Source organism: Pantherophis guttatus, chromosome 2, assembly GCF_059756535.1.
Source record: "Pantherophis guttatus breed Tessera chromosome 2, ASM5975653v1, whole genome shotgun sequence".
In the NCBI taxonomy this organism is placed as follows: Eukaryota; Metazoa; Chordata; class Lepidosauria; order Squamata; family Colubridae; genus Pantherophis; species Pantherophis guttatus.
The window spans coordinates 275919164-275942782 of record NC_142064.1 but is presented as its reverse complement, the minus strand read 5'-3'; the positions used below and the strand labels follow the sequence as shown (position 1 = coordinate 275942782).

Sequence of the window (23619 nt, the reverse complement as noted above, 5' to 3'; positions counted from 1 at the left end):
TTAACTTGGGTAGTTAGTATCAATGGTTTTAGTACAGGTAGTCCTCCACTTACGACAATTGAGCCCAAAAATTCCGTTGTTAAGTGAGACATTTGTTAAGTGAGTTTTACCCCATTTCGTGACCTTTCGTGCCACAGTTGTTAAGTGAATCATTGCAGTTGATAAATTAATACCCCGGTTGTTAAGCAAATCCGGCTTCCCCATTGACTTTGCTTGCCAGAAGGTCGCAAAAGGGGATCACATGACCTTGGGGTACAGTTAATGGTCATAAATATGAAGCAGTTGTCAAGCATCTGAATTTTGATCACACGATCAAAGGTTGTAACTTTGAAAAATGGTAATGTGTCACATTTTTCAGTACTGTTGTAACTTTGAATAGTCACTAAATGAACTGTTGTAAGTCGAGGATTACCTGTATAGGATAAGATATAGCAGTGATGGCAAACATTGCGCAGAAATGTCACACGTGCGTGCGCTCATCAGGCCACGCACCGGAAAAGCTGAACTCCCGGGTTCCAGCATACATGTACACCCGACGATCAGCTGGCTGGTGCGCATGCACACCCTGGTTTTCGGCACTGCCGCGTGTGCGAAGGACAGCTGATTGTCGCATGCACATATACACCAGAAACCCGGAAAACAAACAGGCAAGACCGCGTGTGCCAAGCGACATGACTTCGCGTGCCACTTTGGGCATGCATGCCATAGATTCGCCATCACGGAGATATAGTATTCAATGGCAAGAGACAAAAGTACAAGGAACTACTCAATGCACAGTCATGAACTAAAATGTATCTGATAGGAAATCTATATAAGACATCAATCCCGGGTTTTTTTCTAACCTCTTCCCCAGTAGCTTCCCTCTACTTCCAGAACAACTAAAGCTTTTTCCCCAAATAAGGAGTTGTGGAGACACTTGTTTCAGTCTCTGGCTTTGACCAGATGGGAAACAATGGCAAATGAACCTTGTCATTTCATGAGTTATAGCAATGGCAATAGCACTTAGATTTATATACTGCTTTAAGCAGATTAGAGTCAGAATATTGCCCCCAACAATCTGGGTCCTCATTTTACCCATCTCGGAAGGATGGAAGGCTGAGTCAACCTTGAGCTTGGTGAGATTTGAACTGCCAAATTTCAGGAAGCTGGCAGTCAGCAGAAGTAGCCTGCAGTACTGCACTCTAACCAGGGGTGGGTTCTAAAACTTTTTACTACCGGTTCTGTGGGCGTGGCTTATTTTGTGGGCTTGGCTTGATGGTCATGTGACAATTCTTTAGGATTTAGAAGAGGTACTGGTTTACCACGCTTTTAACTGCTTGCAGAGCTGTACCGGTCTACTCATTTGTTTTTGGAGGCACAGGTCTACCCATTTATTTTTGGAGACACCGGTCTACCACCACACTGCCTTTTAACACTGATCAGCTGTAGGGCGGCCCTTTGAAGCCCCATGGCAAGAGTTTTAACAGTTTTTTTTCTTTCTAGCCGATCAGCTGGGACTCGAGAGGCAGGAATAGATTGGGGGTGGGGCCAAATAAAAGGTAAGAATTGGGGGGAGGGAGGGCCCAGCTCCCGAACAAAGAGAACCGGTTCGGTGATGTCATATCGTCACCGCTATCGGCTTGGCCGAACCGGGAGGAACCCACCACTGACTCTAACCAATACAGCACCACGGACCATGGATAAAAACATCTCATTTACACCTGGAGATCGAGGATAAAAGAAAAGAGGGAAAATTATCTATAATTTTACAAAAGATACAGCCCCAGAAAGTAGCATGTTCCAAGAGAAAGAGGTTAAAAAACTCATTCCAAATAGATTCTTCAATAATTACATTAAGAGAGAACTCTAGCCAATTTTTTGAATAATTAGGTAAAATAGGCTTGTGGGGATGAGGAAGTGGGTATTAGCCTTTATTAAAATTGGAGTTCATTGAGGTATTTGTGTTATCGGTCAGTTTCACACTATTATGAAAACATTTGTAATTAATTAATGCAGTTCATCCAAACTCACATTGTTGTGGGTTTAGGGTCAGTCCTGGTATTCAGAGTTTGTACATATGTGAGGCGTTTCTCCCAAGAAATAAGATCTCTTACAGGAAAATAAGGGCCTAAATTCAAAGGGCTATTTGAATCTTTTCTCCCAGTGGATATTTTTATTCTCCCACATGGTTTCTTTTAGGCCTAATCATGTTACTCCTCTGACTGAACATTTCTCCACAGTACACCTACTTCTATTATTTTTTTCCCATAGGGGTCCTTTTTTCACGAGAAAAGATTTGGAAGGAAAGCTTCGGTCTTACGGCTTTTCTCGGGTGTGGATTCTTTCGTGCTGAGAAAGGTGATTGGTCTGGTTGAAGCTTTTCCCGCAGTCTGCGCATTTGTAGGGTTTCTCTCCCGTGTGGATTCTTTTGTGTTTGACGAGGTTCGCGTTCTGCGTGAAGCTCTTTCCGCACTCTGTGCATTTGTACGGTTTTTCTCCTGTGTGGATCCTTTTATGGCAAAGGAAATTACTGTATTTACAGAAGCTCTTTTCGCAGTCTGTGCACCTGTAGGGTTTCTCCCCCGTGTGGATTCTGACGTGGATTCTGAGACCTGAACGTCCACCGAATTTCTTTCCGCATTTCAAGCATTTATACGGTTTCTCCCCCGTGTGGGTTCGTTGATGTCTTGTGAGGCAATCCCTATAGGAAAATCTCTTTCCGCACTCTCTGCATTTATATGGCTTCTCTCCTGTGTGTTTTCTTCGATGCGACGTAAGCCGACTGCTTTTATTAAAACCCTTTCCACACTCCAGGCATTTATATGGTTTCTCTCCCGTGTGAATCCTTTTATGACAAATCAAGTCACTACTGCAACTGAAACTCCTTCCACACTCCTTGCACTGGTACGGCTTCTCCCCCGTGTGAATCCGTTGGTGTTGCAAAAGCTTATAGTTCTGATTGAAGCATTTCCCGCACTCTGCGCATTTATAGGGATTTTCTCCCGTGTGAATTTTTTTATGCTGCAAAAGGCTACCGTTGTGACCGAACCTTTTCCCACACTCCATGCATCGGTATGGTTTTTCTCCCGTGTGAATCCTTTTATGGCAAATAAATTGACTGCTCTGATTGAAACTCTTTCCACATTCTGGGCACGTATAGGGTTTTTCCCCAGTGTGAATTCGTTTATGTTGCAAGAGGTTGCTTTTCTGACTGAAGTTTTTTCCGCACTCCAAACATTGGTAGGGTTTCTCTCCTGTATGGATCCTCTTGTGTTCCACAAGGTGACAGCTTCTCCTGAAATTCTTCCCGCACTCCGGGCACTTGAATGGTTTTTCTCCTGTGTGGGTCCTTGTGTGGCAAACGAGGACACTGTTGTCGCGGAAGCTCTTTCCACATACCGTACATATGTACGGTTTCTCCTCCGTGTGGCTCTTTATGTGCTTCACCAGATTTGAACGTCCACTGAACTGCCTTCCACACTGCAAGCACGTATATGGTTTCTCCCCCGTGTGTAATCGTTGGTGTCTCGTAAGGTGACCGCTTTGACTGAATCTTCGTCCACACACCAGGCATACATACGGTTTCTCCCCTGTGTGTGTCCGTTCATGGATGATCAAATTTCCTCTCTGGGCAAATGTCTTTTCACACCTCAGACATTCATAAGGTTTGTCCCTTGGGGGAATTTTTGGGGGTAAAATACGTAATTGTTTCTTACTGAAATTCACTCTACGCTCATATGGTTTCTCCTCTTTATGGGAAATTATATGACTGAAATTGAAATTCTCCTCACAATTTATAAATGCATATGGTGTCTCTTGGATGTACGATGGGCGATGAAAATCAAGGTAGGGAGTAGAGCTAATTCTTTGCCCATCCTCTTGATATTCATATTGTTGTTCTTCGGTCTGGGTTACAGAATATTTAATGAAATCAGAATTATCTTTGTTTCCTTTGCCACATGTGACATATTTTCCCTCTTCTTCTTGTTGGTCAACTTCCCGGGTTCGGAGATAAAGGACTTCATTGTATGCAGGAGATTCCTCCCCTCCGCTCACTTTACAGATTTTCTTAATCCCTTGTGATGGTTCTTGATCTACAAGCGACTTGATCATTTGCTCCCTGTAGTTCTCGTGCTCTTGTCCATAAGCTGATTTGAAGGAAGAAAAAGCCACAAAAAGAAAAAAAAAAGTAAGTCTTATAACTTGTTCATGAACAAAAAGTGCTGCAAACATTGTTTCTCACATAAACAATTTTTTGCTGGTTTCGTCTATGTATACCTAGAAAACACTAAATTCATCATTTCCTTTAAATGCCATATGAATGCTGAGAAGATGCTAAACTGCCAATGCATGTGGTATCACTGCAGAAATGTTAAAATATGAATTTAAATTGCTTGTGTAGTCATGGCATAACGGTTTAAAGTACAAACCGGATTCACTGCTACTTACATTCTTGAAATCGTAGTTTCCAGACAGCACCTTCTCTTAACAGTAGCCTATACAACTATCTTGGGCTGAAGCACTCAAGGGAAAAAACGCCACTTATTCTCAGCCTTGAGGGAAGTTTAAACATTATTTACTCAGAGCCAAAAGAAAGGCCCTTTGACATAACAGCCAGTATGAAAACCATCACTGATTTTCAGACAACCTAAGAAACTGGGGGATTGTAAAGAACAGATGTCAAGAGACATTCAGGTCAGTACTTTCTGTACTGGGTTACCACCTTTAGAGCGCTCCATGGCTTAGGACCTGGGTACTTACGAGACCGCCTTCTGCTAATGGTAGCCTCTCACCAGCCAGTACGCTCCCACAGAGAGGGGCTCCTCAGGGTGCAGTCGGCCAAACAGTGTCAACTGGCGGCCCCCAGGGGGAGAGCCTTCTCTGTGGGGGCACCTGCCCTTTGGAACAAGCTCCCCCTGGAGATACGGAGGATCCCGGATTTACCGACTTTCCGCCGTGCCCTCAGGACTTTTTTATTCCAACAAGCGGGGCTGGCCTAACTCTTTTTAATTGTTCAATTTTAATTTTAATTTGTTTCCTAAAAAACAGGGGTATTTTAATTAGTATGGGCCAAATTTATTTAATATGTTTTTAAATTGTTTTTTTTTTTTTAATTTTATATTGTATCTGTTTTATCTTTGGCTGTTCACCGCCCTGAGTCCTTCGGGAGTAGGGCGGTATATAAATCTAAATAAACTCAAACTTTCCTCTCCTGAAGCTGTTTGGGTTACCTGCTCTACAATCAGATCAGAAAGAAGCTACAATCTTCCTCAAATAATAAAGGTCCCGTAAAGCAGGGGTCTCCAACCTGTGGTCCGTGGCCCACTACCAGACCGCGGACCAATTGCCACTGGGCCGCGTGAGAGGATGGCCCACTCGTGTGAATCTCATGATGGATCCACTTGTGCAAGCGTCATGGGCACTCACAGCCCCACGTGTGCAAGCCTTCTCGCGGGTGCTCATGGCCCCACTCATGCTCGTGTTGCTGCAAATGTTGTGGGCGCTCGTGCAAGCGCATACAGACACACATGTCACAAAATCATCCTCTCTTTTCCCCCCTCCCCCTCCCCTCATTCCAGGCTGCCAATCCGGTAAGGTCTCTAGTATCAACTTCTACCTAAATTTATTTTGATCTTAGAAATAAAAAGGGCCAGAATTTTTTTATTTTTTTTTTTAATTTGATTTATATGCCGCCCTTCTCCGGAGACTCAGGGCGGCTTACAATGCGTTAAGCAATAGCCTTCATACTTTTGTATGTTTTATACAAAGTCAGCTTATTGCCCCCACAAACTGGGTCCTCATTTCACCTACCTTAGAAAGGATGGAAGGCTGAGTCAACCTTGAGCCTTGGAGAGATTCGAACCTGCAGAAATTGCAGGCAGCTGTGTTAATTACAGGGTGCACTAAACCCCTGTACTATCAAGGCTCTTGATAGAATGCCCTTTTTCTAGCTAAAAGGTGTCATCTCCGGGTACCGCCGGCCAAACAATGTCGACTGGCGGCCCCTAGGGGGACAGCCTTCTCTGTGGGGGCACCTACGATCTGGAACGAGCTCCCCCCGGAGATACGGAGGATCCCGGATCTGCGCACCTTCCATCGCGCGCTTAAGACTTTTTTATTTCATCAAGCTGGCCTGGCCTAAATCTTCTCCCCTTTTTAAATGTAAATTTTAATTTGTTTTTAAATTATGGGGTATTTTAAATTTGCCTCAGCCAAATTATTTAATTCGTTTTTATTCTATTTTAAATTTTTGTATTTATGGGTTTTATTCTGTGGCTGTTCACCGCCCTGAGTCCTTCGGGAGTAGGGCGGTATAGAAATCCAATTAAATAAATAAATAAATAAATCTCACCACAAGGATAACAAACAATTTCCACAATTATTTGAACCCACAGCAAAGTGGAGCCTTACCCAGAGCGGCCACATTCCTAAAATTCTCCAGCATGACTTCCCCATGCAAGGCTCTCTGGCTGGGATCCAGCAGCGCCCACTCCTCCTCCGTGAAATACACAGCCACATCCTCGAAGGACACCGAATCCTAAAAGTCAAACGAAACATTCCTTAACAGAGACTCCAGAATGTTCTCTCCCAGATTTTCCAACATCCTAAAAATGAGTTTTGCAAGAGAGAATAATGCTCCTCTTTCAGACATGATACCAGGTTTTATGGCTGCCTTTCCAAAGATTTCATATGTACCACTTAATCTGATTAGAATTTAATGTTAATGCTGTTCTCTTGATATAAATAGGTTTCTCTGGTTGTTTTGTGAGTACTCCTAACTAATATACTGTATTAATAATAGTGAATACACAATGGCATAGGACCCGGGTACCTTTGAGACCGTCTTCTGCCACCAATAGCCTCCCACCGACCAGTCCGTTCCCACAGAGAGGGTCTCCTCAGGGTGCCATCAGCCAAGTTATGTCGGCTGGCGACACCCAGGGGGAGGGCCTTCTCTGTGGGAGCCCCAGCCCTGTGGAATGAACGGCCCCCGGAAATACGCAAGATCTCCGACCTCCGGGTGTTCCGCTGCGCATTGAAGACCTTGTTGTTCCGCCAGACAGGGCTGTCAATATAATAATTTTAAATTGGGGCATTTTAATTTTTAGAGTTTTAAATCAGCCAAATCTATTTAATTATTTTAATTTTTAATTATTGTTGTGTCTTGTGTTTTTAAACTCGCTGTACACCGCCCTGAGTCCTTCGGGAGAAGGGCGGTATAGAAATAAAATTATTATTATTATTATTATTATTATTATTATTATTATTATTATTATTATTATTATTATTATTATTATTATTATTATTAGAGCTGATTCTTCTTCTCGCACATGCCTAACGTTGCGAGGCGTTTGTTTTAAGGCACAAAAATCCGCAAACGTTACAAGTGATTCCACGGATATATTCAGCTTCTCAGTATGTTGCCCTTTAACAGCTAACTTGGAAACAGGAGCGTGCCAATGAATCCTGATCTCAACACTTGACTTCCTTATCTGCGTTGAGTCTCATGACAGAACCAGATCCCAAAATGTTTCCCTGTTCTTCTAAAGCTTCCTTACCTGAGCTGTAGCTGATCCATGACGACGAGGATTTTGATCCTCCTCAGAGATGCTTCCCCATAGCTGCTTCATAGGGGAGGGATGGGAGAGACCTTCTCTTCCTTCAGGAGTTACCAAGACTGACTGCTTCAGAGGCTCCTGCATCTGAAATTAACAGACAGAAAAATAATTAAATTAAATTAAAACAACTGAACATAGGATGAAGGGGATTCTTCTCTCCCATCACAACCCAAATGGACCACATTATATAGCAATATACATGGAACTGGTCCCTGGTCCCGAAACATTTCGGGGCCTCTAGACTAAAAGATCAAGGATGTTCCGAACTTTAGGAATCAATGATGGAGGAATTCTTGCTATGAATATCTTATTATGCCCCTGCTAAGAAATAGCAATAACTATTAAAGCAATAGACTTATATACCGCTTCACAGCCCTCTCTAAGCGGTTTACAGAGTCAGCCTGTTGCCCCCAACAATCTGGGTCCTCATTTTACCGAACTAGGAAGGGCAGAAGGCGGAGTCAACCTTATATCCATCGTTGGCGATGCAAATTCCCTTCGGATACTTCTCCATCCTGTGGAATAATCTGGATGGGGGAAAGCACCTCTGGGACTGACAATCATGTGACCACGAGGTTGCCACAACAGTCATTAACTGTGAAAAACGGTCATAAATCACTTCTTTCCCAGTGCCATCGTCACTTCGAACGGTCACTTAAAGGAACGATTGTTAATCGAGGACTACCTGTAATCTGGTAGTTAATCTGGCATTTGTGTCTCCAAAGGAGGACCTTGTTATATCCATAGTTGGGAGATGGAAATTCCCTTGGGATTCCCTCTTCCTCCTGTGGAATAATCTGGAGGGGAACCAGAACTTTGGGGCTGAAAGTGGAGGGAAACCAAAGTCTCTTCTATTGTTACAACTTGCATTTGTGTCTCCAAAAACAGTGACATCCATAATTGGAGATGCTATTTCTCTTGGCATTTCCCTTCTTCCCGTGGAATAATCTGGATGGGAACCAGAACTCTGGGGCTGAAAGTGGAGGGAAACCAGAACATTGTCTATTGGCCTTTGAGCAGGGCAAGGGAACTGGATCTTCCTCCCAGGAAAGGAGAGACCCTCACTTTCTGTTGTAATTTCAAACGGTCACTAAATGAATTGTTGTAAATCAACAAAGACTACCTCTAACTTGGACGAGCAAAGAGAACCCTGGGACTGAAATTGGAGGGAAACCACGGCATCTTCTCTTGATAGGACCTGCATCTGAGCTGGGGGCAAGGGAACTGAATCTTCCTCCCAGGAAAGGAGAGACCCTCACTTTCTGTTGTAATTTCAAACGGCCACTAAATGATTTGCTGTAAATCGAGGACTACCTCTAATTTGGACGAGCAAAGAGAACCCTGGGACTGAAATTGGAGGGAAACCACGGCATCTTCTCTTTCTCTTGATAGGACCTGCATCTGAGCTGGGGGCAAGGGAACTGAATCTTCCTCCCAGGAAAGGAGAGACCCTCACTTTCTGTTGTAATTTCAAACAGTCACTAAATGAACTGTTGTAAATCGAGGACTACCTCTAACTTGGAGGAGCAAAGAGAACCCTGGGACTGAAATTGGAGGGAAACCACGGCATCTTCTCTTTCTCTTGATAGGACCTGCATCTGAGCTGGGGGCAAGGGAACTGAATCTTCCTCCCAGGAAAGGAGAGACCCTCACTTTCTGTTGTAATTTCAAACGGCCACTAAATGATTTGCTGTAAATCGAGGACTACCTCTAACTTGGAGGAGCAAAGAGAACCCTGGGACTGAAATTGGAGGGAAACCACGGCATCTTCTCTTGATAGGACCTGCATCTGAGCCAGGCAAGGGAACTGGATCTTCCTCCCAGGAAAAGAGAGACCCTCACCTTCCGTTGCAACTTTGAACGGTCACTAAATGAATTGTTGTAAATCAACAAAGACTACTCTAACTTGGACGAGCAAAGAGAACCCTGGGACTGAAATTGGAGGGAAACCACGGCATCTTCTCTTGATAGGACCTGCATCTGAGCTGGGGGCAAGGGAACTGAATCTTCCTCCCAGGAAAGGAGAGACCCTCACTTTCTGTTGTAATTTCAAACGGCCACTAAATGATTTGCTGTAAATCGAGGACTACCTCTAATTTGGACGAGCAAAGAGAATCCTGGGACTGAAATTGGAGGGAAACCACGGCATCTTCTCTTGATAGGACCTGCATCTGAGCTGGGGGCAAGGGAACTGGATCTTCCTCCCAGGAAAGGAGAGACCCTCACCTTCCGTTGCAACTTTGAACGGTCACTACATGAACGATTTACACTAAATGTTGTAAATCGAGGACTATCGACAATCTGGGTGGGAAAACAGGATTCTGGGACTGAAACTGGGAGGGGAATCCAGAGCATCTTCTATTGATCCGACCTGCATCTGAGCCGGGTAAGGGAAGTGGATTTTCCTCCCGGGAAGGGATATTCCCTTCCCTTGTCGCCGCCGCCACCTCCCTATCTGGGCCCGAGGAGAGCTGAGCGGGAAGCCTCCGGCTAGGACCGCCGCCCGGGAGCAGTTCTCCGTCCAGCCCGCCATCTCCGGGAGCAGCAGCCCCACCAGGATCCCTCCTCCTCCTCCTCCTCTCGGGGCTTCAGCCAGCCGGGGCGAAGCTGCTGCATTCGGCTGCAGATCGACTCCCGGGAGCCCAAAACGGCGCTTGCTCCCGACCTCCTCCTGCCCCGCCGCACCTCTCCTGCCTGGCCAGCCTCCGGACGCTCAGCCGCCCCGCTCCGGATTCCTCTTCCCCGCCGCCTCCTTTCTTCCCGGAGAAAAAAAGCGGGATCGCGCTTTCCCAGCCGATCTGGATCCGAGGAAGCGCCGCTGGCACTGATTCCCGGGAATCCACTCCGGGAGAAACGCCCCCGGCCCCGCCCCTCCTCCGGGAGGACTACGGGCGAGAGAGCGCTCCTTCCTAGAGTGGCATCGCTCCGACAGCCTCCCTCCCCTTTAAAACGCCCCCCCTTCCCTTCCGCCTCTTTCCCGAAGGAGCCCCCCTGCGCGTCAAAGCTCTCTCGCGCATGCTCCGTCCCTCTCCCGCTATAATGCCAGTTTTGTATTCTTTGGGTCTTTGGAAAGAGAGGAGCTAGTCCTCGACTTGCGACCACAGGGGAGCCCACCGTTCCTGTGGCTCGCTCACAGACGTGTGGGAAAAGTGGTCATAAGTCACATTTTTTAAAAAAATTGATTTATATGCCGCCCTTCTCCGGGGAGTCAGGGCGGCTTACAATGCGCTAAGCCAGTGTTTCCCAAACTTGGCTATTTTAAGATGCATGGACTTCAATTCCCAGAATTCCCCAACCAGTATGCCTGGTTGAGGAATTCTGGGAGTTGACGTCCATACATCTTCAAAGGGTCAAGTTTGGGAAACACTGCGCTAAGCAATAGCCTTCATACTTTTGTATATTTATACAAAGTCAGCTTATTGCCCCCACAAACTGGGTCCTCATTTCACCTACCTTAGAAAGGATGGAAGGCTGAGTCAACCTTGAGCCTTGGCGAGATTCAAACCTGCAGTAATTGCAGGCAGCTGGTCTTAATAACCAGCTTAATAACAGGGTGCCTTAGACCACTGTACTACCAAGACTCTACATTTTTCAGTGCCGTTGTAACTTTGGTCACTAAATGAACTGTTGTAAGTCGAGGACTACCTGTATTTGATTCTTTGGGCTCCTTCCGCATCTTTAAAGAGAGGATCCCCAGCACAGCTAGTCCTCGACTTGCGACCACAACGGAGCCCACCGTTCCTGTGGCTCGCTCAGACGGTCGTCAAGTCAGCTTTGTTGACCCGTTTTGCCCCACCTTTGTTAAAGTGAATCACCACAGGGGTGAAGTTAGTAACCCCGGTTGTTAAGTGAATCAGGCTTCCCCTATTGACTTTGCTTGTCGGATGGTTGCAAAAGGGGATCGCGTGACCCCAGAACACTGCAACCGTCGTAAATATGAACCAGTTGTAAGCATGTAAATCACATGACCACAGAGATGCCGCAGCGGTCTTAAAGTGTGAAAAGTGATCACAAGTCACATTTTTCAGTGCTGTTGTAACTTTGAATGGTCACTAAATGAACTGTTGTAAGTCGAGGACTGTCTCTATTTGATTCTTTGGGCTCCTTTTGCATCTTTAAAAAGAGGATCCCCAGCACAGCTAGTCCTCGACTTACAACCACAACGGAGCCCAACATTCCTGTGGTTAAGTGAGATGTTTGTGAAGCTAGCTTTGCCCCATTTGCCCCCTTTCGCACTAGTGCAGTTAAAGTGAATCATTGCAGTTGATAAGTTAGTACCCCGGTTGTTAAGTGAATCTGGCTTCCCTATTGGAGATGCTGGTCAGAAGGTCGCAAAAGGAGGAAATCCCACGACCCCAGGACACTGCATCTGTCATAAATATGAGTCAGTTGCCAAGCATTTCAATTTCGATCACATGACCACGGGGATGCTGCAACAGTCGTAAGTGTGAAAAACGGTCACGAGTCGCTTTTTTCAGCGTTGTCGTAACTTGGAACCGTCAACTGAATGAACTGTTGTAAGTCGAGGACTACCTGTACTTGACACACACAGACGTGGACTTTTTAGGGAAAGCTACATGAGAAAACAGCAATCCCCTTTACCAGCCTCCCCCACCCCCCCCCAGCTTCTCACTATTCCAGCAGAAGAGCTAAAGCATCTTCCTGAAATAAGAAATTATGGCAACTCTTCTTTCAGTCCTTCAGTTAGGAAGCTCCTGCTTGTGAGAAGCAATGCTGCTTCCTTGTCCTCCATCTTGTAAATGGCAGTGTCATCACAACATCCCTACAATTTTAATCAGGGATGTTTTCCTGCCCTCTTACCCTTTCTCCCACAGCATATGCCCTTGGTCTAAACCAGGGGTGTCAAACATAGGGCCCGTGGCTACATCTGGCCTGTGATGTGGTCGGATCCGGCCATCCTGGAAAATGTAAGGAGATGGCCCATGTCCCTTCGGCCCGGTCTACCCAGTGCGAAGAGGAAACATGCCAGCAGTTTGGGCAGTGGTGTCAAGCTGGCCATGCCCACCCAGTTAGCCACACCAATCGAGTCAGCCCCCCCCCCACTTTGAGGTCAACCACAACCCTGATGCGGCCCTCAATGAAATTGAGTTTGACACCCCTGGTCTAAACAGAGAACACTTCTCAAGAATGTCCCAAAGATGCTTTTTCAAGAGACAACTGGACTTCCTTGCTTTTCTTTGAAGACGTTTTGCTTCTTGTCCAAGAAACTTCTTCATCCAAGAATGAACGGATTCTTCTTGGATGAGAAGCAAAGCGTTCTTCAAACAAAAAAGTCCAGTTGCCTCTTGAAAAAGCACTTTTGAGACAACCATGACCTGGATGACTGAGAATCTCTCTAGACACCTGCCAAGAATGTGTCAGTGAAACAAAAAGCAATGATTAACATATTTCTCAGAGCAAGAGGGATAAAAAAAAAAAGAAGCAGCAGCAGAAGAAACCCCAAAACTAGACAAGGCATATCAAACCACAACTGGGCAAGAGCCACCGGTATCGCAAACTTACAGCATGGCTTTGACCAGATGGAAGGGATGGCAAATAAACTCTATCATTTAATGAGTTATGGATAGAAGCATCTCACTTATGCCTGGAGAATCAGGATACCAAAGAGAAGGAAAATCATCTATACTTTTACAAAAGATACAGCCCCAGAAAATAGCATGTTCCACTGGAAAGGAGAAAAAGAAGCCCAAATAAATTCAACAATTACATTAAGGAAGAACTCTAGCCAAATTTTAGACGAGTTGGCTAAAAGTAAGATTTTGGAGAGAAGGAGGTGTATATCTGTCTTTATTAAGGTTGGAGGCTGTTGAGGTATTTGTGTATTGATCAGTTTTACATTATTATCATGACATTTGTGTAGCATTCATCTGGATTCTGCCACGCTTATTCTGCACTGTGGGACAATCCTGGACAAAGTTTTCCCTTCTTCTGTGGGACACCTCATCAAATACTTTTATATCGCTCTTGGACGTTTTTTTACAAGGCTAAACATTTCCCACCAGCCTCAATTTGTTTTCATGGGACTTAATTGATAAACCCTGTTAACCTTCTTCATGTTAGACCTTCATTCATGGCCTAACAATGTCTGGATGTGTCTTTGGTGAAGACTTAACTAAAATATATAGAAAGACACATCCGGACATATATGGTATATACCCTTTCCATAATATCTATATCTATATCTATATATATACCAAAATTCCATCTGGGAGAAAATATAAATATATATATATATATGTTTTCTCCCAAGTGGAACTTTTCTGGGATTCAAGATGACATTAAAATTGTTCCATCTCTTGATACAATTTTTCCTGCATGGATCAATCCTTTCTACATTCCACACATTTATGATCCACGAAGCTCATCTAAAGTCATGTTTAAATGTCTTTAGGGCCAGTCCCGATAGTCAAGAGTATGTACTTGAGGTCTTCCTCCCAAAATAAAATCTTTGATGGGAAATAAGGGCCTAAACTCAAAGGGCCATTTGAATCTTTTCTCTCTCTCTGGCCACTTTTAAGGTTGGCCCATGTGGTTTCCTTTAGGTCTGAGAAGTCTATTCTTCCAATTGAATATTTCTCCACAGACCCCATATTTCTACAGTTTCCCCCAAGAGGATCCCATTTTTAGAAGAAAATATTAGAGAGGAAAGCTGCCGAGTTTTGGTTTCTCTGTTGTGGATTCGCGTTGCAAAAGATGATTTGACTGGTTGAGTTTTTTCCCACTGTCGGCGCATTTATATGGTTTTTCTCCCGCGTGAATTCTTTTGTGTTTGATAAGATTCGCATTCTGAGTGAAGCTTTTCCCGCACTCCGGGCATTTGTACGGTTTTTCTCCTGTATGGACCATTTTGTGGCGAATGAAATTACTGTACTTACGGAAGCTGTTCCCACACTCGACGCACCTGTAGGGTTTCTCCCCTGTGTGGATCCTTTCGTGGCTTCTGTGCTCAGATCGTCCACTGAACGTCTTTCCACACATCAGGCATGTATACGGCTTCTCCCCAGTGTGGGTGCGTTGGTGTCTCATCAGGCCGTCCTTATAGGAAAACCTCTTTCCGCACTCCGTGCATTGATATGGCTTCTCTCCGGTGTGCTTTCTTTTATGAGAGGAGAGACGACTGCTACAGTTAAAGTCCTTTCCGCACTCCAGACATTTATACGGCTTCTCCCCTGTGTGAATCCTTTTATGGCAAATAAAATAACTGCTGCAGCTGAAGCTTTTCCCGCATTCCTTGCACATGTACGGTTTCTCCCCCGTGTGGGATCGTTGGTGCGTTTTAAGGTGACCGCTCTGACTGAATCCTCTTCCACACACCGGGCACACGTACGGTTTCTCCCCTGTGTGGGTGCGTTCATGTATGACGAGGTTACTTCTCTGACTGAACGTCTTTTCACACCTCAGACATTTATAAGGTTTCTCCCTTAGGGTATTTTGGGGGGGCAAAATAAGTAACTGTTTCATACTGAAATCCGCTCCACGCTCATACGGCTTCTCTTCTTTGTGGGAAATTACGCGACTACCGAAACTGAAATTTCCCTCACAATTTATCAGCGCACGTGGTGTCTCTTTGGCGTACGACGGGCGATGTAAGGCCAGGTAGGAGGCAGAGCTGATACTTCGCCCATCCTCTTGATATTCATATTGTTCCTCTTCGGTCTGGGTTGCACAATATTGAGTGAAATCAGAGTTTTCTTTGTCTCCTTTGACACATATGAAATATTCTCCCTTTTCTTCTCCTTGGTGAACTTCCTGGGTTTGGAGGCTACGGACCACACTAGGATCAGAAGACGTCTTCCCTCCGTTTCTTATGCAACTTTTCATACCCTTTTGAAGTGTGTCTTGATGTCTGAGCATCCCTTCTTCAAACTTGATCAATTGTAATATTGCAGGGTGCTCGTAGTTCTCATTCTCCTGCCCATAAGCTGATTTGAAGAAAGCAGGGGGGAAGGGAGGAAGAAAAAAAAAATCTCAGTAATTGCTCATGAAGGAAAAGTACTGCAGATGTTATTATCTTCAAATTTTGCTGATTTCCTGTTTGTGTGCCTAAGAAAAGAAACCAAACTTTCATTTTATTTAGGGTTCTGGCTGAGACATTTACCGTATTTTTCAGAGTATAAAACGGACCTTTTCCCTCCAAAAAAGAGGGTAAAAATCTGGGTGCGTTTTATACTCCGAATGTAGCCCCGCCCGGCTTCTCAAATGGAGGTTTCAGAGGCTGAAAAAAAGCATCAGAAACGAAGCTTCAAAAAAGAAGCCCCCAAACAGAGCTTCAGAGGCTTTTTTTTTCTGAAGCTCTGTTTCGGAGGCTTTCAGAAGCAGGAAAAAAAGTTTTTTCTGAAACAGTTTCAGATGTTTCAGAAGCAGAAAAAAAAGCAAAAAAAAAAAAAAAAAAAAGCAAGGCACACAGCTCACAACCAAGGAACCTGTTGTTAAAATTCATCTCTGGGAACAGCTGATTGGGGGTATTACGGGAGGCTGATCCACCTGCCAATCAGCTTTTTTCTTATTTTCCTCCCCAAAAACTAAGGTGCGTCTTATACTCCAAAAAATACGGTATGTTTTTATCTCTTCCCCACTTTAATTTTTGTGTGTGTGTGAAAAATCTCTGCTTTTTGGTTGTCCAAAGCCTTGAAACACCAAGAACGAAGGGGGAATCAAGATCAAAATGGAAAAAAATAAGAAATAGCCTTAGAGGAGGTGGACTCCTGAGATGCCCAACTTTGAAATAGTTATGCTATGTATTAGTTATGTCTAATAAGCATTATTTATTAGGAATATATTAACAAATTCCAGAAGTTGTGAATGCTCCAACACTGGAAGTTTTTAAGATGTTGGATAGCCATTTGTCTGAAATGGTATAGGGCCGTGATGGTGAACCTATGGCACGGGTGCCACAGGTGGCACATGGAGCCATATCTGTGGGCACGCGAGCGTTGCCCTACCTCAGTCCAGTGCTGGCCAGCTGATTTTTGGGCCTTCCGGGCCCACTGGAAGTCGGGAAACGGGCTGTTTCCAGGCCTCTGGAGGGCGTCCGGGGGGGCGGAGGGGTGGGAAAGACTGTTTTCGCCTTCCCCAGGCTCCTAGAAAGGCTCTGGAGCCTGGGGAAGGCAAAAAAAATGGGCCTACCGGGCCCACCGTGCCATCATGTGCCAAAAGTGGGGGGAGAGCAGGGGGGTCATGTGTGCATGCATGAGGCGACGGGGCGCATTGAATTATGGGTGTGGGCAGGCGCACATGCAATCACTCCCCACTACCCCCGCTTTTGGCACGTAATGGCAAAAAGGTTAGCCATCACTGGTATAGGGTTTCCGGCCTAAGCAGGGGGTTGGACTATAACGCCTGAAATAAGCGGTTGGCCTTATTTTCGGGAAGGTCTTATTATTTTGGGGTGCGTGGAGCAAGATGGGGCTCCTCTTGCCGTTTTACCTGATTTCCAGCTCTGTGTTTAAATATTTTCGGGGAGGGCTTATTATCAGGGGGAGGCTTATCAGGGAGCCTCGGTGGTGCAGCGGACTAAGTGCTGTTAAGTGCTAGCACTTAGCTGCCAGCTGCCTGCAATTAGTGCGAGTTCAAATCTCACCAGGCTCAAGATTGACTCAATCTTCCATCATTTCGAAGTAGGTAAATTGAGGACCCGGATTGTGGGGGCAATAAGCCAGCTTTGTATAGAACAACACCGCTTGGGGGGGGGTGAAAGCCCTAATAAGCAGGTATATACATAAAAGTATGCAAGCTATTGCTATAATACATTGTAAGCCGCCCTGAGTCTACGGAGAAGGGCGGCATATAAATTGGACTAATAAATAAATAATAAATAAATAAATTTTAGGGGAAACAGGGTAACTGCTTCAAAGAAAAACAAGAAAGTCTAGTTGCCTCTTAAAAAAAGCACCTTCGGGACAACCATGACCTGGATGAATGAGAAATCTCCATAGACATTCAGGGCAGTATCGTCTCCACCTAAAGTTGTTCAGGTTATCTGCTCTTCAATCGAATCACAACAAAAGCTCAGTTGAGAAAGGTTCCTGTGAAGCATCAGCCAACTTTTGCCTGTATTTACTTTGATGTTAGGAAAACAAAAACAAAAACAGAATGTCCTTCTTCTAGCTAGAACCATGATGGCGAAACAGAAGTGGCACGCAGAGCCCTCTCTGCTGGCACTCGCGCCGCTGCCCCAGGTCAGATTTCTGTGGTGTTTCTTTTGTGAGCTTCTGTTTCCTTGCAAATGACGAAACAGAAGCTCACAAAAGAAAAAGATCTTACCTCTTGCCGCGCTTCCGGTGTTGGGATGCCGGCCAGCTGGTCTTCGGGTCTCTGCTGCACATCTCTGCGCATGTGCATCTCTGCGCATGTCCATGCATGCGCATGTCAGCACATGCGCATATGCATGTCCGTGCATTTGTATGCTCACACGCATCTTTCAGTTTGGGCATGCATGCACGCAGTTTGGGCACTTGGTGCCTAAAAGGTTCGCCATCATTGAGCTAGAAGATGCTTTCGAGCACTTATGGCGATAGACCAGTGATGGCGAACCTATGGCACGGGTGCCACAGGTGGCACACGGAGCCATATCAGTGGGCACGTGAGCGTTGCCGTAGCTCAGCTCCAGCGTGCATGCGTGCACTGGCCAGCTGATTTTTGGGCCTTCCAGTCCCACCGGAAGTTGGGAAATGGGTTGTTTCCGGCCTCTGGAGGGCCTCCGGGGGGGGGGTGGGGAAGGCCGTTTTCGCCCTCCCCAGGCTTCTAGAAAGCCTCTGGAGGTGTTTTTCACCTGGGGAGGGTGAAAAATGGGCCTACTGGGCTCACTGTGCCATCATGTGCTAAAAGCGGGGAGGGGGGCACAGGGGCGGGGTGCATTGAATTATGGGTGTGGGCATGGATGTGGGCGATCTCCCCGTGCTCCCCCCACTAATAATAATAATAATAATAATAATAATAATAATAATAATAATAATAATAATTTTATTTCTATACCGCCCTTCTCCCGAAGGACTCAGGGCGGTGTACAGCCTATTTAAAAACACAGACAAAACAGCAATTAAAATTTAAAATAATTAAATAAATTGGCTCAGATTTAAAACCCCAAAAAATTTAAAATACCCCAATTTAAAATTATTATGTTGATAGCCCTGCCTGGCGGAACAACAGGGTCTTCAGTGCGCAGCGAAACACCCGGAGGTCGGAGATCTTACGTATTTCTAGGGGCAGTTCATTCCACAGGGCTGGGGCTCCCACAGAGAAGGCCCTCCCCCTGGGTGTCGCCAGCCGACATAACTTGGCCGATGGCACCCGGAGGAGACCCTCTCTGTGGGAGCAAACTGGTCGGTGGGAGGCTATTGGTGGCAGAAGACGGTCTCGAAGGTACCCGGGTCCTATACCATGGAGCGCTTTAAAGATGGTAACCAACACCTTGAATTGCACCCGGAAGACCACTGGGAGCCAGTGCAGCTTGCGCAGGAGGGGTGTCACATGGGCATAACGAGTTGCACCCATAACCACCCGCGCGGCAAAAAGGTTAGCCATCACTGCGATAGACTTTCCACAAATCCCTGAATTCAGAACAAAACAAGTCCTTACCCAGATCGGCCACATTCCTAGAATTCTCCAGCATGACTTCTCCGTATAAAACTTTCTGGCTGGGATCTAGCAGCTCCCACTCATCCGCCGTGAAATACACAGCCACCTCCTCAAAGGTTATTGAGCCCTGAAAGTCAAAGGAAACTTTCCTTAACAGACAGACATCCCAGAAAGTTCTCTCCCAGTTTTCCAATATCCTAAAAGTTAAATTTTGCAAGAAGGAAAATACTCCTTTTTTTGGATCTGATCTATTATCAGGTTTTATGGTTGCCTCTCCCAAGATTTCAAATTTCACCTATTATTATTATTATTAAATCCGATCACAATTTAAATCTAATGTGATTAACTTTTTTGTTTTGACCGGTTATGAATACTCCTACTAATATGTTAATGAAAGTGAAGAAACAAAAGAGCTGATTCCTCTGTATGCACATCCCTAAGATAGCAAGGCGTTCTTTGTGATGGAATGTAGGTGGGATGGATTTCCAGGAGGGAGTGGGAACATTCCAGAGGAAGGAGAGACAATTCGGTCCAGATATCTTATGTGAGAGAAAGAGGGCGAAGACAGCCCCTTCCTAACAGTTCTAGATGCAGATAACAGAGTGCTTAGAATCAGAATAGAGCTGGAAGATCCAGAAGTTGTGAATGCTCCCATGCTGGAAGTTTTTAAGAAGAGATTGGACAACCATTTGTCTGAAATGGTATAGGATTTCCTGCCTGAGCAGGGGGTTGGACTAGAAAACCTCCAAGATCCCTTCCAACTCTGTTCTTCTATATTCGTCTATATTCTATTCGATTTCTCAATACCTTGCACTTAAATAACCATCTTGAAAGCAAGATCAGCCCATTCAATCCTGAATCTCATGCTGAAAGCAGACTCCCAAATGTTTCCTTGTTCTCATGAAATTATCCTACCTGAGCGGTTGCTGATCTACTGCAAAGAGGACTTTGATCAGTATTTTCCAATAGCTGATCCATAGATGGATGGAAAAAACCTCCTCTGACTTCAGGAGTTACCAAGAATGTCTTCACCAATGGCTCCTGCATCTGAAATAGCCAGAATCACAGAAAAAACAAAAGTTAAAATGAATATTGCAACGAGGGGATTCTTCTCTGGTCCCAAAGCTGGGCCATTTTATATTGTCAGGGTGGCAATTAATCCCATTCTGCTTTTGGGTAAATTGCACCTTGATTAAGAGAATGGATCGTGACCTTCCTTGAAGTATACTTTAAGAAAATAAACCTGAAGATATATTTTCTAAGAAAAACTCATTTATTTGTTATAAAGAAAATAAAACATCCCACTAGCTAATTAATTAATCTTGGCAAAGCTTTCCCAGCCACCTCTCTTGGCCGGAGAACAAAGAAAGATAGAAGAAAGTGGAGGAATGTGGACATGCGCAGTTAGCTTACTGATAAGAACTTGGCAAGCTACAGTAAGTCTGAAAGTTCAAAAATAAGAGCTCATCTGGTAAATACAAAAACGCAGTGACATATATCCCTCGGAGGAGATGCCAATTAATTCCCCTGGGATTCCCCTTCTTCCTTTTGGAATACAGGTAGCCCTTGACTTACGACCACAATCGAGCTCAGAATTTATGTTGCTAAGTGAGACATTCATTCAGTTGTGCCTCATTTTGCAACTTTCCTTGCCACATTTGTTAAGCGAATCACCGCAGTTGTTAAAATAGTAACAAGTTTGTTAAATGAATCCGGCTTCCCCATTAACTTCGCTTGTCAGAAGGTCGTAAAAGATCATCGCATGACCCCGGGACACTGCAACCGTCATAAATATGAGTCAAGTTGCCAAAGCATCTGAATTGTGATCCTGTGATCGTGGGGATGCTGCAACGGTGGTAAGTGTGAAAAACGGTCCTCAGTCCCTTTTTTCAGTGCCGTTGTAACTTCGGTCACTAAATGAACTGTTGTAAATTGAGGACTACCTGGACAGCCTCCCTCTTCCCGTTGCCTTTTGAGCCAAAGAAATCAGTGAAGGTTCCCTGCTGGGGTTAAGCAGCTTCTTATCTCTTATAAGCGGGATCTTGGAGTCCTAGTGGACAACCATTTAAATATGAGCCAGCAGTGTGCAGCAGCTGCCAAAAAAGCCAACACAGTTCTAGGTTGCATCAACAGAGGGATAGAATCAAGGTCACATGAAGTGTTAATACCAGTTTATAATGCCTTGGTAAGGCCACACTTGGAAAACTGCATCCAGTTTTGGTCGCCACGATGTAAAAAAGATGTGGAGACTCTAGAAAGAGTGCAGAGAAGAGCAACAGAGATGATTAGGGAACTGGAGGCTAAAACATATGAAGAACGGTTGCAGGAACTGGGTATGTCTAGTTTAATGAAAAGAAGGACTAGGGGAGACATGAAAGCAGTGTTCCAATATCTCAGGGGTTGCCACAAAGAAGAGGAGTCAAGTTATTCTCCAAAGCCACTGAGGGCAGGAGAAGAAGCAATGGGTGGAAATCAAGGAGAGAAGCAACTTAGAACTAAGGAGAAATTTCCTGACAGTTAGAACAATTACAGGTAGCCGTCGAATTAGGACCACAATCGAGCCCAGCATTTAGGTTGCTAAGTGAGAAATCTGTTAAGCGACTTTTGTCCCCTCCACGACTTTTCTTGCTGCATTTGTTAAGCGAATCACTGTAGTTATTATATTAGTCACACAGTTGTTAAGCAAATCCGCTTTCCCCGTTGACTTGGCTCGTCAGAAGTTCGCAAAATATGGTCACGCATGGGACACCGCAACTGTCATCGTGAGCCAGTTGTCAAAGCATTTGAATGTAAACTACGTGACTGTGGAGATACTGCAATGGCCCTAAGTGTGAAAAATGGTCATAAGTCACCTTTTTTCCCCCAATGCTGTTGTAACTTCGAACGGTCACCAAACAGCAATAGCCCTTAAGACTTATATACCGCTTTACAGTGCTTTACTGCTCTCTCTAAGCGGTTTACAGAGTCAGCCTCTTGCCCCACAACAATCTGGGTCCTCATTTTACCGACCCGTCGGAAGGATGGAAGGCTGAAGTCAACCTTGAGCCGGTCAGAATCAAACTCCTGGCAGTGAGCAGTATGTATGTATGTATGTATGTATGTATGTATGTATGTATGTATGTATTTATTTATTTATTTAATTATTTAATTCAATTTGTATATCGCCCTTCTCCTAGTGGACTCAGGGCGGTGAACAGCCAGAACTAAAACACATACCAATACAAAATTTAAAATTATTAAAAGAATTACATACTTTGGCCCAAATTTAAAACAATTCGAATTAAAACCCATTGACAGATTAAGAACTAAAAAGCTAAAAAACTAAAAAAGTGAGCAGTGAGTTTAGCCCTGGAATACTTTTAACCACTGCGCCACCACAGCTCTGAACCGCCGTTGTAAATCGAGGACTACCTGTAAACCTGAATTGTGGTGGGTGGGAGTGTGTTTGGGGATGGACCTGGGTCTTTGGGTGTTAAGTGAATTTTGTTGTATGGGTATACTGTGTATACACGTTCAATGACAATTTATTTATTTATTTATTTAATCAGTGGAGCCACATGCCTCCAGAAGTTGTGAATGCTCCAAAACTGGAAGTTTTAAAGAAGAGACTGGACAACCCATTGGTCTGAAGTGGTACAGGGTTTCCAGAGCAGGGGGTTGGACTAGAGGACCTCGAAGGTCCCTTACAACTCTGTTATCTCATCGTTCCCACGGCTGTGGTTTTTTCCTGCTGTCTCCCCCCAAGTCTTCCCCACGTAGCGTTACACCAGAGGTCTTCAAACTTGGCAGCTTTAAGACTTGTGGACTTCAACTCCCAGAATTCTCCAGCCAGCTATGCTGGCTGGAGAATTCTGGGAGTTGAAGTCCACAAGTCTTAAAAGCTGCCAAGTTTGGGAACTCTTTGTGTTATACAAACCCGTGGCCAGCCCTGGCTTCTCTTCCCAGGTCCCAGCACAGAAGGACGGGCCCTTTCCTACAAAACCTCCCTACCCTCGACCCGCCCAGAAGCGGCCAAAGCTCCCTCTTACCTCCCGCTTACGAAGCTCCTCGGATCGCGGCACGCACGGAGGAGAAGATCCAGCGGAGATTTTCCCCAGGGGAAGAAAGGGAGGAGCTGAACCAGGCAGCCCGCGCTGGGCTCCCTCCCCCTTTTTTAAGGGGGCGGGGGGGGGGAAATCACCCACTCACCACCACCTTCCCAGCTTTCCCGGGAGAGAAAACGAAAGTACCTCTTCCTTGCGGAGGCGCTCTAGGAAAAACGCAGCCGCCACTCGCTTCCTCTTACTCCGCTCCCGCCGCAGCGACCCGTCTCCTCCGCGAGCCTTCGGAGTGCGGGCGAGAGAGCGCTTGTTCCTAGAGAGGCCAGCCTCCCTTAATTTTACAACTCTTTTGAGGCCGAAGGCGACCGCAGGTCCTCCTCGAC

At 45.3% G+C, this 23619-nt stretch overlaps 2 protein-coding genes across 5 annotated transcripts; both read right to left on the bottom strand.

Annotated features, from left to right (window-relative positions):
• Positions 1-1880: 1880 nt before the first annotated feature.
• Positions 1881-10513, bottom strand: LOC117668264 (uncharacterized). 4 transcript variants are annotated; one of them, XM_087884498.1, is made up of 4 exons: positions 10284-10513; positions 7539-7682; positions 6391-6517; positions 1881-4127 (listed from the first exon to the last, which is right to left on the bottom strand). In XM_087884498.1, the coding sequence occupies exons 2-4, from the start codon at positions 7680-7682 to the stop codon at positions 2296-2298; spliced, it is 2103 nt and encodes a 700-aa protein (XP_087740624.1). In that variant the 5' UTR covers positions 10284-10513; the 3' UTR covers positions 1881-2295. The 4 variants fall into 4 exon arrangements, with proteins under 4 accessions (XP_087740624.1, XP_087740623.1, XP_087740622.1 ...); XM_087884497.1 differs by lacking the exon at positions 10284-10513 and adding an exon at positions 9970-10261; XM_087884496.1 differs by lacking the exon at positions 10284-10513 and adding an exon at positions 8284-8640.
• Positions 10514-13392: 2879 nt separating this feature from the next.
• Positions 13393-23493, bottom strand: LOC117668270 (uncharacterized). The gene is made up of 4 exons (XM_034422045.3): positions 23225-23493; positions 20112-20243; positions 19197-19323; positions 13393-15541 (listed from the first exon to the last, which is right to left on the bottom strand). The coding sequence occupies exons 2-4, from the start codon at positions 20241-20243 to the stop codon at positions 14256-14258; spliced, it is 1545 nt and encodes a 514-aa protein (XP_034277936.2). The 5' UTR covers positions 23225-23493; the 3' UTR covers positions 13393-14255.
• Positions 23494-23619: the final 126 nt, after the last annotated feature.